General features: G+C 41.4%; 1 protein-coding gene across 3 annotated transcripts in view; it reads left to right on the top strand.

Moving 5' to 3' along the window:
• The first annotated feature begins 37 nt into the window (after positions 1 to 37).
• The window catches only part of DNM3 (dynamin 3), a 182,337-nt gene continuing 166,526 nt past the window's right edge, over positions 38 to 15,848 (top strand). For 2 of the 3 annotated variants that reach the window (XM_072866985.1, XM_072866986.1), the window contains exon 1: positions 38 to 611. In XM_072866985.1, coding sequence (XP_072723086.1) covers positions 379 to 611 — 233 coding nt within the window. In that variant the 5' untranslated portion in view covers positions 38 to 378. The remainder of the gene's footprint in view (positions 612 to 15,848) is intronic. The other variant, XM_072866984.1, reaches the window with a different exon arrangement.

Raw genomic sequence — 15,848 nt, 5'->3', positions numbered from 1 at the left:
GCCGACTGGGGTCGGGGCTCCTGGGGGAGAGGGGCAGCATGGCGGTCTTGTCGGTCGGTGCGCAGACCTGGGCGAACCGTGGTCCCAGCGCCTAAGGGTCCCGGCACCGAGGCCAGCTTGTCCACGTGCGGGGATGAGCCCACCCAGCCGCTTGAGTGGAACGAGTGGGCAGCAGCTCCAGGCTGCCGGGTGGACCCTGCGGATGCTCCCTGCAAGCTGCTGGCCTATGCCGGTGACTGGGGCCGCTGCCACCGCAGAAAAGGGCAGAGGGGACCCCACCGCCACGGGCTCCCGTGGCTCAGCCCTGCCCGCCCGCACCGGGCATGGGCGTGGCCTTTCCGCGGAGGCCCCGCCCCCAGGCTGGGGGGGGGGGGACGCATGCGCAGTGCGCCGGCCGTTACCTGTCGGAGGCGGCGGGCGGAGGAGAGAAGGCGGGGAGGGGACGGGACGGGACGGCGCAGCGGGATGGAGGGGCTCATCCCTCTCGTCAACCGGCTGCAGGACGCCTTCGCGGCGCTGGGCCAGAGCTGCCTGCTCGATCTGCCGCAGATTGCGGTGGTGGGCGGGCAGAGTGCCGGCAAGAGCTCCGTGCTAGAGAACTGCGTCTCCAGGTGAGGCGGCGGGCACGACAGCCCCTCAGCGCCCCCTGCCCCGCCGGCTGCGCGCGCCATTCCCAACGGTTGTTCCCCCCCTGCAACGGTCGCCGTGCGCGCCCCCCTGCAACGCCGCTCCCCCGTAGCAGCGGGGGAAGGCCGGTTGCGAGCGGGGATGCATGAGGCGGGGGGCGGGTGTCCCGGCTCCGCGCCGACTCGGGGGGGATCGGCGATCTCCCGGTGCCGCGGGGGCGGCGAGGCGGGCCGTGGTACGGCAGCGTCCTTGATTTGCGTGCTGCGGGGAAGCCGCCGCAACTCCGGTGTGAGCGCGTTCGTGTGCCCGATGGGGGGGGGGGGGGGGGGCGTTAACCGCTGTCTGGGGAAAAAAAGGCGTTTAAAGCCCCAAATCCTAATTACGGTGGGGGTTCTGGGTCTGCTCGGTTAGCGGTTCTCATACCGTTGCTTACACTTCGTGCCATCCTAAGGTGCGTATGGGTATTAGCATCTTTTATAAAAATTACTGAAAGAAGAAAGGGGAAGCCTAATGATTCAGGTGGTCCCTTCAACAGACAGACTATGTCTCTGAAGATCTCCTGAGGTAAACATGAACTTCATGTGCTGTCTCATAAAGTTCCTGCTGTGTTTGCCGCAAATAGCGGGAGGGCTTCTGGAGGGAGGTGGTATTTCAGAGCGTAGCTGCAATCGTTAGCCTGCATATAGGATCAAAAGTACTGTTGTATGTCAGTGACTGGGGAACTTTCACATACAGAAATCTTCATTAAACGTAATATTAAATGCTGTGTCTCTCCACAACCTGGCCATGTGTCAGACTGCAATAGCTCTTGATATACAGTGTAAAAATACTATACAGTTGTTCTTTATCTTCACCTCAGAATTTATGCTTACTGTGTTAAATGTCAATTCTTCCTTTTCTTTCTACTTGAAGACTGTAGCTAACTACTGATATTGACAGTACTGCCAGTCTCTCAAGTTTAGAAAGCACAAGTGACATCCTCAGAAATCACTGTTGGCCATCAAATTATTACAGTTTTCTTTAAGCAAGTCTTTAAAAAGTATTTTTGTAACCTTTTGACTTTTTCATCTGTGTCTCCATGAAGCTGTGCAAAGCACATGTGCTGAGGAGGAAAGGCATCTTCATCTTTCTTGTCAGTAAGGATATTTTGGTCCCTGTGGCAAAGCCTTGTCTGGGGTGGTGCCCACCTGGGATCAGGGCTGAGTGTGGTGGGCTGTGGGCTGATGTTTTTCTCTGGATCCAGCTGTGCTGATGGAAGAGGTTACTGCTCCCAGATGCTCGTTATTGCTCCCCTGCTAGAGGGATCTGCTCCATCTGATCCGCAGGTGGAGCTGTTCCTTTGGTGCTGCGCACTCCTGCTCCTGCTGCCTGAAAGAGCCTGGCTAGAGCAAAAGGTGAAAATGAGCAGTTTGTGCTAATCTGGCCCATTTGGACAAGAGGGTGGAACCAGCTGCACAAGTGAGACATGGACATTTCTGGGAAGAATTATGAAGAAAAGCTAAGGGCAATGACATTTTTCTACCTATGTAGTTATTCACCATGCAGCCTGCGGATACTGCAAGAGAGTCTCTTCAGAGAAGACCTTACAGATACTGTGAACCACCAGGGTGTGTCTGTCACACGGGATCTGGAATTTGGATTCTTTCAACCCTGTCTCAGAGTTCCACATTGTTGTTTTATGCAGTAACTTCTTGAGATACAGTATCAGCTGATCTGTAGTACCTCCCTACTTGCAAGCTTGGAGCCTGTTGCAAATGTGACATTAAAATGCATTACTTCAAACCTATTCCATGAGACTTAAGCAACTATGTTTTACTCTTGCCTTTCCTCCAGACTGAGTGAGTATGTGTGGTCAGCAGATGTGTACTTGCTAAGCTGTGAGAACTTGATTGTGAACCCTCAGAACCAGATTAATAAATATCCATGAGATCGGAAGAGCATTTTGCTTGTCAGATCGGCAGGCAAAACAGTCTATGGCTCTTTTTAGTAAGCCATAGGACATGCCTGTTTTTACGGGATAATGAAGCTGCGCTCTGCAAACCAGAAATTTATTACATCTGCATCTATCTTAATATGGCTTATAGAGGTAGCATGTCTCGTTGTAGAGACGTGTTGCACTCATTTCTTTTTGTTAGTGGTACATTGCATGGCCTGTGATTAACCACAGGGCAAACACTAACTAATAGTAACACAGCTTTGAAATTCACATCAAAATAAAATAGTCCTATCATTGCTCTGAAGTTTGAGTGTTAATTCTCATGGGTTTTTGTTTGGGTTTTTTGGTTTTGTTTTTTGTAGGTTTTTTTGTTGTTATTCTGGGGTTTTTTTTAAGCACATGAATCATTATCATTAGTAGATTTTGAACTCTTAGCCTTCAGAGAGACGTTCAAGATCTCTCTTCAGGAATAGCTGTAATTGGTAAGAGGAAGAATTGCTATCCTCCATGTGGAGGGCAGGGTCTTGCTACAAACATGCTGTTGGTTGATAACCCGAGTATTTGTTAGTGGAGCTCTAGCGAGGTTAGTAAGGTTCTTCTTAACTCTAGAGTCAGATTGTTATTGTCTGCTGCCTGTAGCCACTAGACCTTTGTGCCTGTTTCAGTCCTTCATGGGGTCTTTGGTTGTGCAAGGATGACTTTTTTTTTTTCTACTTGGACAGAGGAAACCTATTTTCTAGCTTGCAGGTGGTATCACAGTTGGAGCTTCTTTATGGAGCCTAACCGCCCAGGATATGTGTTGGGCTATACTGCATTACCCACCACCTAGTCTATGCATTGTCATAATTTTTCAGAAGGGTTGTGAGGGATCTGGCTCTGGCATAGTTCTGTGGGCTGGCAGATGGTTCTGGAAGCGGGATCCAAGTCCTGTTATTTCTGAAGCTGCTGAGTGACACACATCCATCACTGTCCCCGTGGTAGCACCAAGCCTTGTTTAGGTGCACACAGCATCCTTAATTACTAACAACAGTCGGTGAATATGTTGGGATTAGATTGTATGTTTGATCTCCATTGGTGCTGGTGTTGCATGAGGATGAATTCTGCATGTTTGCCTGCTCCAGGAATTGTGTGAGACCCAGAACTACTTATGTCATTGTAGGTTGGCTTGGAACAAGGCTGGAGTTGGGGCAGTGTCAAATCTCTCCATGTAGCCATTATTGTTACTATTTGGATTAGCATCCGCTAAGGTATTTGGAGAGTTGGCTCTTCACTTACTGCTCCTCTATGTGTAAGGAGACTGCTTCTTTTGGTAGTCAAAGACTGTGTTTAAAGGGTTTCCTCTCGGGATTCTGGTTATGTTTAGATGGAAACAGTTTCCAGAGAGAACCTGAGGACAACAGTCATTTCCATTTATGGGTTAGACCTTCATGTGTTCCTAACTGTAGCTCTTGGCACTCATTTCAGGAAATGGTATTGTCTGAAGAGCAAATGTTCTTCTTACCTGCTTCTCTTTGTAACAGAAGTAAATGTGCCCTTAAAATACTGAGCCAGTGTTTGAAGCAAAGGATCTAGTGCAGTCTTCTGGTAGAAGTTGGTGGGAGAGAGATTCAAAAGCGCAAAGGGGAGTCAATCATCTAATACCAATAGATTGCCAGCGGGAGATAGACACTTTGCCTGGTCTTATTCCTTTGTTACAGATGAGTACAGGACCATGACCTTACATGTTGTTTGTGCTTTTTAAACATCTTGCTTTTGATAATAATAGGGTTACTTAAAAGAAAGCTAATGGCAGGAAGAAATCCCTGGAAACTGTATTTGGAGAGAAAGCATTTTCTATTATTTCATATATCCAAATGGGCTTTTAAGATAACTAAAGGCACAGATGGCAAGCTACCTTGTCAGGTCCTCTTTCTCCAGATTTGAATCAGAACCTTATTTTATTCTTACAAATAGCGAGAAATTAATAATTAGATTTCAAAGCTGAAAGCTCTTTACTTCCTTCCCTGCTTAATATAATATAAACTGCATGTGGCCAAATAATTGTTTTATAAGAGATGTGAACTCTTGATTGTAAGCATGTCAGTCGTAATCAAACAAGCACTTCCATTTTAAGAGCCTGAGGCCTGGTTTTGTAATACAGCTTTACAGTTTTTTGATCTGAGACGCTTTTGATAATCCTATGGCCACTGCATGTTCTATAGCTATTTTACTATTATTTTTTTTTTTCCCCCAAATTACAATTCCTCATGCACTCAGCTCATTCTTATTTGCTTGAGATGGCAGTTGTGAAAAGACTGTGTTGAGTCATTAGGGGAAGAGAAAGGACTTTAAGTCTGGCTGTTGAAGCAGAGAATTTCTCCAAAGAAAGTAGACGTATACTTAGATTGCGTGCTTCCTGGGGGAGATATAGTTAAAATTGGTGCAGATATTTTATTCTTTTAGTTACTAGTCATGGACAGAAAAACTTTTTTACAGAAAATTCTCCTCTTCCATGAAACAGGCATGAAAGAGCTAAGCAGTCAGAGACAAACTCAAATGCGGTGCTGTGTATTCTTTTTTTAATCTTAAGGATCTTCTGGAAATGAGAATCAGCCACTCCTTTTCCTGACTAATTAAGGCATTGTACCACTGTATTGAGTGTATTAGTCTCGTTATCAAAATACTCTGGAGCACTGAAAGCAAGAATTGTTTCTGGGTATTCCATTAAATAGAAACAGCAGCAAATGAGACAGTGGCTCCTTTAGGTTTCTTCCCCAAATACGTTTTTACATTTAGAGGTTGCAGAACAAACTTCGCCATTTAGATGGGATATAAATGGCCTAGTTTTGTTCTTAAATGTAACTCCGTTGTGGATTTTAAGTTCATTTTTATGTGAAGTGTTGAGAATTGATATATGCAAAGTAAAGCAAATATGTAGTTAAAAACAGACATGCAAGCATATATGCTGATTCCCCCCCCCCATGTAAAGTAAAAGTTTTCCTCTAAAACTACTTTGAGGATCCATGTCTGTTATTTCTGGTATTTAAATTTTACCAAGTAAAAGATTTCTTCTATTTTAAGAAAAGCTGTACTCTGTAGTGAGGCATAGTATAGGGAGCCCTGACCTATATTCTGGCATTCAAGTTCAGCGTATCAAGCAGTTTACAGAGATGCTAAATCAATAAGTAACACTTAACACTTTTGTAAGTGTACCTGCGAGAATACATATACATATGGTCTTAATATAACTTTGGCATACTATGTACGATTGGAGTATTGTAGTGGTTTAGTGAACCCAAGCTTAGTATTTGAAGTCTGAGACCAAGACTTCAGAAAAAACCTCAAAACCCTGCAAAAAACAGTCCTCAAAAAACCCCAGTCTGGTCTTGAGTGCCTTCTGAGAAATCAGTGCTACAAATTCAGTGGCAGTTGTTACTGGAAGTTCAATCCATCGAGGTACTGAAGGTGACTGCACACCTCTGATCATTTTTAAAGGTGAATAGTCATCTAGTGAGAGGTTTGTGGGGTTTTTTTCTTTTTTTGGGACCATAGGTATCCACTTAACTTTAAACTTTCCTGATTCTTAATACAGAGACACTTCTGAAATTTCAACAGATCATCTGACTCTCTAGGCTCTTGTATAATGTTATAAATCCCGATACTTACTGCCTTCAGGAAGGAGCACTACACTTGTAGTGTTGAAATCGACAAATAACAAGCACCTTTGTTGTCTTGCTGTTTCTTGATGGGCATTGCTCCTGCTCATGTTTCAAGCGTATGTTATTTTCCTTTGTAGATGAAATAGAAAACAAGGCTTTCCAGTTTAGATAAATAGATCTTAACAATATGATTGCTTGGACATTCTCCTGTAAACATAGGGAGTGATGCTGCTATGGATTGCAGCAGAGAAGAAGTATGGACACTGTTCTCTTCTCTGCCACTGATTTACTGTATGACCTCAAACTGGTTTTTAAACATTACCCACATCTGTATCCACATGTATATGCCTCAAGTCTTTACTCTGTCTTAACTGTATGTAGGACTTAGATTTTTATTCCTTTATTTTTAAGTTGCTTCTATTTCTAAAGGAAGAGGCTAGCATATAATCTTAAAATCAGTGTGGGATAACTGTGATTGTAGTTTAAAACTTGCTGGTTTTAATTTCTCTGCTTTGTGTGATGGCTGCTTTAGATATCTATATGGCACCAAAACTGAGTATTGGATTCTACCTTGAACAGCTGAGATGTAGCAGCATTTCTTTTTCCCAAAAAGAGACCCTTGCTGGTGTTTAGTTTGTGCATTTAACAGCTTGGTCATTGAGAGAGAAGACAGTGTTTGTGGTTTGCTATCCCATCAGTTGATCAGTGAGCAGATTGATGATATTCTTGTAAGTGTTCATGGGTTTCTTAAACAGTGTCTGCCTGGATTGCAAGCACAGAGGGGCAGAAGCCGGTTTTGCTTTTTCTGTGTGGTGTTTTTTTGTTTTTTGGGTTTTTTTTTGTTTTTTTTAAACCATGCATTTCAGAATAAGGCCTTCTAGTAAATAGAAGCCTATGAACTCCCCTTGTTTGCTGTGCTCGTGTGTAACGGGTTACTGGGAATCCCTTTAATGCTGTGTGTCTGCAGTGTAAAGTCTGTAGTGTAAATATGCTGAGAACAGGAAATAAGCATTATTTAACTGTGACCTTGTATCTTTTTCTTCAGCAAGTTGCATTGAGACGAACAAGGCAGCATTATTGAACTCGAGAGGAGCAAAATCCCATTTAACTGCATGCTGGGCTTTGATGTACTGCCAAGTACTGTTGTCTGTGATAGCCTCTGGGATGCAAAGGAGACTGTAGCTGTAGATAAGAGAGGTTTTCAACCTAAGTGTCTAGCGATAATGTCAGCTTCTATAATTTGTATGTGGAAGTTATGCTTTTAATTCAATACCTAGTGTAGTATTTCTGCATCCTAGTTCCTGTGCAAAAGCACCAAGATTTCATTCTTCAGATATGCAGGAGATTTACTATTTGCTGTAATACAGCTAGGTTTCCACCCTCATAGGTGGTATAATCAAAGCTGGATTAACCTTAAGCACTCGCTACTTTGGTTACTATGTAGAGTGCAGATGCCTAAAAATGTACACATATATTCAGTGGTGCTTCACTGTAGGAGATGATCTAAAATGGTCTGTAACTCACCTGCAGAGAATAGGCAGGGCTCTGCGTGGCAAGCACGAGAACAACTGTAAGACATCTCTAGCCCCTGCTGCATGACAGTGGATGAAATGGGCTATGTTCCAGATCTATTCAGCAGCCAAGCTGGCAGCTGCTGAAGAAATTTTACCATAATCCATCAGAGGCAGTGTTGTGCCCTTGCGTGCTCACCTGCTAGTTTGTTCAGGTGCTAAATAAATGTTGACAGAAGATCCCCAATGTCCGTCAGATCTGGGAAAGAGGCTGGAAAGCCTTTCCAGACTAGGGAAAACCCTTAGTCTGGGCTGAGACCTCCAGCATTATGACTTTGTTAGTGTTCTGGGAAGTAGCAGCATAAAACACTGTTTTGGTCAGACTTTTAATATAAATTTTTCTCATGGTAATAATTCAGTTTTTGGTGGGCAGAGAGATGAGAGATCATGGCTGATACTAAATTTCAATATTTAGCTAAACAGACTTTACATTGTCATGGACAATATATTATTTGCACATACTATAGGCTCAAAGCAGGATAAATGGGCAGGTAAAAAAGGATAAAATGGCTAGAGAAGAGAAGTTGTTTGAGACTTGTTTTGGAAGCATACCCCTTTCCTTCTGTGGGTGTCTTTCTGTCTATAAATTCAGGCTGTCTTTATACTGCAGTTCCCATTGTGTATATGTTCTGGAGGGAGTAGAAGAATTGAATCCAATTACATTCCAGCTCAGCAAAATAATCTGAAATGGATTGTATTGTACCAAGAAAGGTAATCGTACAGTTTGACACCTTGTCCACCACAAAAGAGATAAATGTATTTTCACAATGCTTCTGAAGAGGCAAAGTTTTTTGGACTTGACTAGGATGTGGCATAGCTGATTGTATGCTGTACTACTGTTTAAAAAGTCTGTATTGATGGATCTGAGTTCAGGACAGTGTGATTTGGGAGGAAGGGCAGGAGCTTATTTTGTCTGGGTTTTTGATGACAGCACTGAAATTTGCAGTATCCGAAAGCTTTGTCATGACGGTATCCAGAGGTGAATTATTTGCTAAATGCAAGTAATTATATAGTAGTTAGCTTCATGTAGCAGATATGCCTGCAGTGTTGGGGACATGTTGTTTTCTTTCTGATCCTTGCAATCTGATTTTTTTTCTGTTTATACCAGATTATATTATAGAGCAAAACTTTTTACTCAAATCTTTTCTAAAGAAACATTGTTAATAGTATCTGGCAGCTGTAAAAAAACCCCAACATCTATTTAGAGCACTGACAACAATTTAAAGTGAGTAAAGAATTTTTGTTGTTTATTTCTTGTATTGAGATACAAAATCTTGCTGCATTAGTATTCATCCTGAGAATGGATGGGCTTTTATGCACCAACATCCTATGCAAATTAGTCCTTTCCTAAGAGCAAACATATCTGATTAGGGAGAATAGAGTTGTCCTGAAAAGTCTGCTTTATTCTTTTCGACACAAAAATTCTGAGAATTGTTGGTGGGTTTTTTGTGTTTTGTGGTTTCTTCCCCTCCCACCCCCTGCTTGGGATTGATGGAGAGCACTGTTGGGCAGGAAATAGCAGAAGCTTTTGTAAAATCTTAAAAGAAAAAGAGGAAAAAGGGCATTTTCACAAATTGAATTAGGATGATGCAGCACAGTTTTGGATGTCTGCCAGGGAGGACAGATGCATCGTGCATACAGTGGCTTTCCGACGAGATTGCACATTGGCAGCTTCCCGATCTGTTAGTACAGCAAGCCTACAGCCTGAGCATAATAACTGCAAACAGAGCACTGTTCATCTTGCCACTTTTGTGTTTTTGCCTGGGACGTTTTCATAGCTGTCTATGGCAAGTTTTCAGTCCTATAAACATTATTGAGACTTTAAAATTTTATCATGTAAAAGATGTTTTTTTTAATACTAGGAAGTGCATTTTCTTTCCTTGCTTCAATGAACAGGCTTGCCTTTTTCTGTGCAGAAATGCAATGTGAGGTTCTCTCACTGCTGTCAAAATATAACATTAGATTTGGGGTACTAATAATGGTCTGTGCCTTCTTAGACTTCTATTCAAATGTTCCCTACTTTGGAGAAACTGTTGACTCCAGTCATGTTTAATGGAAGACTTCACCACTGGCACTAGAGTAATTTTTGGCACTGTTTTTCTCACAGCCCTCTAACGTTTACTTTAATGGGGGAGATGTGATAATTTCTCGCTGCTCGTTGAGCAGAAATGCTGCTGCTACTACTTAAAGAAAGCATCTTCCAGATATGAGAGAGGTATAATGATGGCGTTTTTTAAGCCTGCTCTGTCTCCAGTCTTCTACATGAAGAGGAAATCTCAAGCTTTGCTTTTTTGCCTTAGTGGTGCCTCAGCATTGTCACTGAATTTAGTTCAGTGAACTTAGGGAGGTGCCCAGCTAGTGTGACTGAAATCTCTTGCCATCCTATTTGAAGTTCTTTAGGGGCTTTTCAAAAATACCTTATTTCTTACCTTTAGAGTCAATGCTCACCATATTCCCATGGTTAGGTCTGTTTGGGTGGATTTTTTTTTGTACCATTCCCCTCTGGATTTTTGTATAGTTGATCTCAACTCTATCAAGGAGACAGGGAAGGGAGACCCAAAGAGACATTTTAGGCTGCTAAGTTGTAGTGCTGCGTAAGAGTTTCTGGATTTTTTTAATTACTATTCTTGATTCAACTTGTGTGCTTACCTGAAAGTGAATGGATAGGATAACTGGACTTGGGACCCCCTCTCTGCTTTGGCTGTTCCAGTAGTTCAGCAATGGTGATGAAGGACTCTGCTGGGTTGGAGAATGGCTTCTCAAAGACACTGAGTTTATCCACCCTGCTTGAAAGGAAGAGATAGTTAACAGCCCTAGGATGTCTGGATACTCATTTTCTCACCCCTAAAGACATGCCCAAACTACATGGGCTGCAATGTGTAGTTAGTACTCCTATTCTGATTCAGCAGGTTAATTAAAATGACCTCTCAGTTGAGGGAAGGTTTACCTTGAAAAAATGGTTACTGCAAACTGAGACCAAACTTCATTAGAGAACTTGAACTAAGCACTGAAGTGTCGTGATAAGGATGCCAGCATCTATGCTGCATGGTTTACAAAAAACCTTGGAAAGACTGGTATTGAGCTTTAGGAGCTAATACAGCCGAGATCACTAAAAATCCACAGCCTCTTAATGCGTTTAGCTTGCCTAGTAGGCCTAATTAAGATCGGTATCATTGGTCTTCAATAAAGAAGATTAATTATTTTGTACATCTTCATGTAAGCCCCTTTATGTTAGGCTGAGATTTTGCAGCCATAGAAGCAAGCTGTGGGAGACTCTCTTGATTGACAGACATTGTGCCGAAACAAAAAGCATTTACTCTTCTGTAACTAATGAAAGAAGGTGAGGGATCAAGCAGTGACTGATAATAAGAATTGGTCTCTGTACTTTGAGTTAATGAGGAAGAGCATATATAGCCACATATCAGTGTGATGTAGAAAGTGATGTATACTACTGTATTACTGGGGAGGAAAAAAAAAGGTATGTGGCTGAGAACATCAAAGCACAACAGAGGTAGTAGTGCCTTAAAGCTTTTGTGACTTCTTAAAAATGTGTCCCAGGGTTATCTTTGTGCTGTCATTTGGAGGGTAGCAGAGTTGTGCTTCCAAAGCCACTAAGGAGGAATAAATACAGTGATGTCTAGTGTCAATGATGACAAACTTCCTCTGAGAAAGTACTTCACTCGACATTACGAATTTAATTCCTAAGAAAGCCTCTGCTTAAAAGCAAAGTACTCTTCCCATTGCTTGGACATACCTTGCTTTGTAATGAACAAAAGTGCATGAAGGATCTACTGCTGGGTCCTCTGTGGTGTTGGTGAGCACAGGAGCAAGAGCAGGTGAGATAGAACATGTCTGCCAAAATAGGTCTTCAGATGTATATTTTTAGCATTAAGAGTTTAGTTATAAATTAACTGGTTTTGGTTTATGGGTTTTAGAAAGTGAACCTGAGGAAAGAAGTTAGAAATTATTAATGTCTCTCTTCTGTAAGCTTACACTGGACCATGCTTTTCCCTGTTTTGTTCTTTTGTAGCACTTTGCTTTGAGGCTAAATATGATAAATGCAAGAAAAATGAAAGCCTTTTGTAGTGCTTCTGTACAGTGTACATTTGCCACAGAACTGGGAGATGCTTGGCTGCATAGGCATGTGTAGGTGTTCACTGTGAAACAGTGTGTTCTTTTGCACAGGACATGGCCATTCAGCCAGTACAAGCCACAAGCCCCTACAGGTGCTCCTAGTGTGCCAGGCTGGAGTTGTATAAAACAATAAACACTGTGTTGGAAAAAAGCCCAGGAAAACTGTTGACTTCTGGCATAATTGCTTCCTATTGCAATTGAAGCTGCATTGCCGTCCTTGGCAAATCTTGGGAATAAAGGCCTGCGTGGAATGCTACCGCAGCAGTGTTGTTCATATGAGCAGCCCATGGAATATGGCCTTTCTGCATTTGGGGGAAGGTTAGTGGAAAAACTTTTATAAGTAACATTACCAATGTTGTTTGGCAAAATGAAATAGATTTAGATGGGTCATTTGTGCTCTTCTGTAAGAGAATTATGGCTGTCTTGTCCCGAGCCTGTCTTGTTTCTACCCTTCGTGAAAAATGTGGAGGCTTTTTCTTTGTAGGGACTTCTGATTTTTTTGACAATTCATCACTATCAGTTTTACTTGTTCCTAGTTCTTTAATTAATGCAGTTACTATGTAATCATTGACATTTTCCTCCATTATTTGATTTCCTGGATTTCCCCTATGTTTTATATAAATTAAGTATATTGGTATTAATGTAAATTAATCACCATTTATCCTGTATAATACTGACCATGTAACTGATCAAAGTGCAGGACATTTCTCAGTACTATACTGGCAAAGTAAAGCTGGTTTAAGTTACTCTTTTGAAACCATGATTAAATTTTAAGTGGTGATGCATTACTGCTTTTCACACAAATTGGGGATTCTTCTGTTTTGTCTTTTTTTTCTTTCTTTTTTCAACATAATAAATACTGCTAGTGTGCTAGAGAGCTCCTAAATGAAAACTCTTCCCCTACCTGAAAATCCCCTTGGAACACATTATGTTTATATTTTGTTTGATATGTGTTCTTTTCTTTGTAAGCTATAGCCCTGCATTATAATGAGACAACCTCACTGAAGGAGCCCCTGTCTAGTTTGGTTGTCATCATTTCACTATGATTTCTACCCTTTCTGAAATTTGAAAGGGTGTTCCCATCTCTTCCATGGGACTTTTCCGATTAATTATTTGTCTAATTACTTTTTCAGCTTATTTGCTTTCTGAGTGTCAGTCAGAGAGGGTGGTATGATAAAGGAAAGACAACATACAGAGGCGTGAACTTTCTTTTCTTTTTTTTTTCTTAGAGTAAAGTTGTCTACTGTAGCAAAGATCAGACCTCTAACTGTCTTGTTATTATAAACTGCTAAGGTGTTGGTATGGCCATTGATAACTTTTCACCATCCTGTGACATCAGTTTTTGAGATCTGGGTTTTAGCAAGTCAAATTAAAACTAATATCTGTTACCTTTATATGTTAAACAAACATTTTAGTAGATATACTTGTCCAGCTCTCTGATACTGGAAATGAGCTGTATTAGAGTGAAGACAGTATAGTTTATGTTGTGCAGTAAGACATGAGTAATTTTATAATTTTTATGGTAACAATTATTTGGCCCTGAAAGTATTTTGCTCTTGAAAATATTTAATGGTATTCTAACAGATAAGTGCATTCTGAGGTTGAAGAGTTATTGAAGTGATGTTCTGGAAGACCTGGCTTCTTGCATCTTATTTGCATTTCATCTATTCAGTACTGGCTAGGCAACACTGGACAGGCTTTGCTGCCTGTCTCCAAACTGTCATGTCACAGTAGCATTGCTGCTGAGCTAGTATAGCTGTTGTCAGCAGAGTACCTCTTGCTGAAAATACCCTGAGAATAAAGGTGTAAAAGTAGTTTGATTCTTAATGTAGGATGCATGTCTTTTAAAGGAGCATGTCTTTCATTCCCAGCTTTATTCTTGCACACTGTTTCATTCTTGTTTCGTGCACCTTGTTATTGTTAAGTGGTCTTGCAGTTGTGCTCACAGGTACTCACAGGCTCACTCCCTCCACCACAGAAGACGGCCTTTTCTCTCCCTTGTTGGTGTCTTTGTGCACAAATTCTCAGGCATATCCTTTTTTTCTAGATGGATTTCTTTGCAGCTGCTTTAACTCTGATGTGATTTTTCTCCCAACTCTCACTAAACACACTGACCAAAAGGTTTGGAAAAGCAACTATCTCAAATCTGTCCTTTAAAGAATGTTAAGTGTGCCACCAGGACATTGAGGGGCATCATCCTTTTGGTCAGAAGGAACCTTTGTAACACAGCTGTGTTCAGTCCTATTATATTTCTTGCTGCTGAAGCTTCCCCCAGCCCCCTTCTTTTTCTTTAAGAAACATTTTATTTAGGTAGATGTTTTAGGGAAAAATGAGGGTGTGGGCCATTCCTAACACACTGGGGGGTTTTTTTGGCACCACTAACAAACCCTGTGTAGAAAGCTTTCCATATTGGGGTGGGGGGAGAAGAAGAACTGCATCCTGTTTTGTGGATGTCAAAGTAGGCATTTCTGCAGAAGCATTTGTACAGTATTTAATCTGATTCCCTTGTGCTAGAGTTGTAATGTGGTACTATGTTGCTTTTCCTAAAAAAGTGCAAGTTATGTCTCAGATTTGACTTACATTTCTGTGTGTGTTTAAAGAACAGTCTTTTTCTAGAAGCAGAGTTTAGGTATTTATTTGTACGATCTGATTTGGGCTGCATAGAGAAAGTGCACAGATCCTATTGCCTTGTGGCTGAAGCTGAAATTTCAAATGTTTAAAAAAAAAAAAAAATTCCCTGTCCCTGTGAGGGCAGATTTATTAATTGAGGTCAATGTTTTGTTCACAGAGGTAAAATACACATTCAGCAGTTAATGGGGGAGGGTGGTGGGGGGAGTTTTCTCCTGAATTCTCCCCATGAACCACTTTTTATCCTCATTCTTTGTCATTTTTTCCTCTTCAAACTGTACATCTGAAGCAGAAGCTGTAGGTCCTTCTGCTGCACGCTGTTTAGCTGGTTATGTAATCAACACAGCTTGCCCTCTCACCAAGCAGGAACCTCTCTCCACTGATGCTTGCTTGAACAGATGATGGGCTTTTTGACAATAGTTCAATTTGTTAGAGAGGATTATCGAATGCCATCTATTTTGGACGTGTTAAGAGAACGTTCTGAAGGAAAATTGTTGTCATACATTTCTTCCTAATTTTGCTGTTGAGGGAAGGTCAGTATTGTATGCAACTAGGAGTTGCATTAATGCAGTGTTCTTTATCACTGAATTTGCTTAGTCTGAAGCAGAAAATCAATAAGTCTTTTCAGCCTTTGACTCCCTGAAGAAGGATTTTACTGCCTCATGTGGTGCTGTAGAGGACCCTAGTTTGTTTCGTGTGATCAGTTTGTCCTTCATGTCAGTTCCTTTTAGCGTCTTCATGGAAATTTTTTTTTTTTTTAAATAAGATCTGAAATGCTTGAAAATCAAAGTATGAAACTGTCATCTCAATAGGTGTTTTCTACATCCTGGGCTACTGTCATTTCAGTGCATACAGAGGAATGAATATGTTTCTACTAAAATTTTCTCCTCTTTCCCATGAGAAAATATCAGTAGGTGGCACTTCACTGAGACACAGGTTTCTCTCCATTGGTAGGTATTGAAATTATGATAGACCTTTTGAAGGCCTTTAGCATCTCTCTAAGCTAGTTCTTGTTATCCTGTTGCTGTCTCAAGTGTTGTAAAACATCACAGCAGATATAAATCAGTATGCGTGATGTTTTTGCATTATCTTTGTTTTAGAGATTACTTGAATTCCTAATTAATTGTACTTTTGCCTGCAGATCTGTATTTGAGTACAGAAGTTAATGAGCTAGCTTGTGTTTGAACAGCCTCTCCTTTTATGGTGTGCTTTAGCTTTAATTTGCAGAGTAATCGCACTGTAAGCACACATTAACAGGTACTGAGAAAATGAGACTTTGATTTTATCTAGAAATTAACATTGTTTCATTCAAAA

Source organism: Ciconia boyciana, chromosome 7 (genome assembly GCF_034638445.1).
Source record: "Ciconia boyciana chromosome 7, ASM3463844v1, whole genome shotgun sequence".
In the NCBI taxonomy this organism is placed as follows: Eukaryota; Metazoa; Chordata; class Aves; order Ciconiiformes; family Ciconiidae; genus Ciconia; species Ciconia boyciana.
The sequence above is the reverse complement of the archived record's forward strand: the minus strand, read 5'-3'. Positions and strand labels throughout refer to the sequence as shown.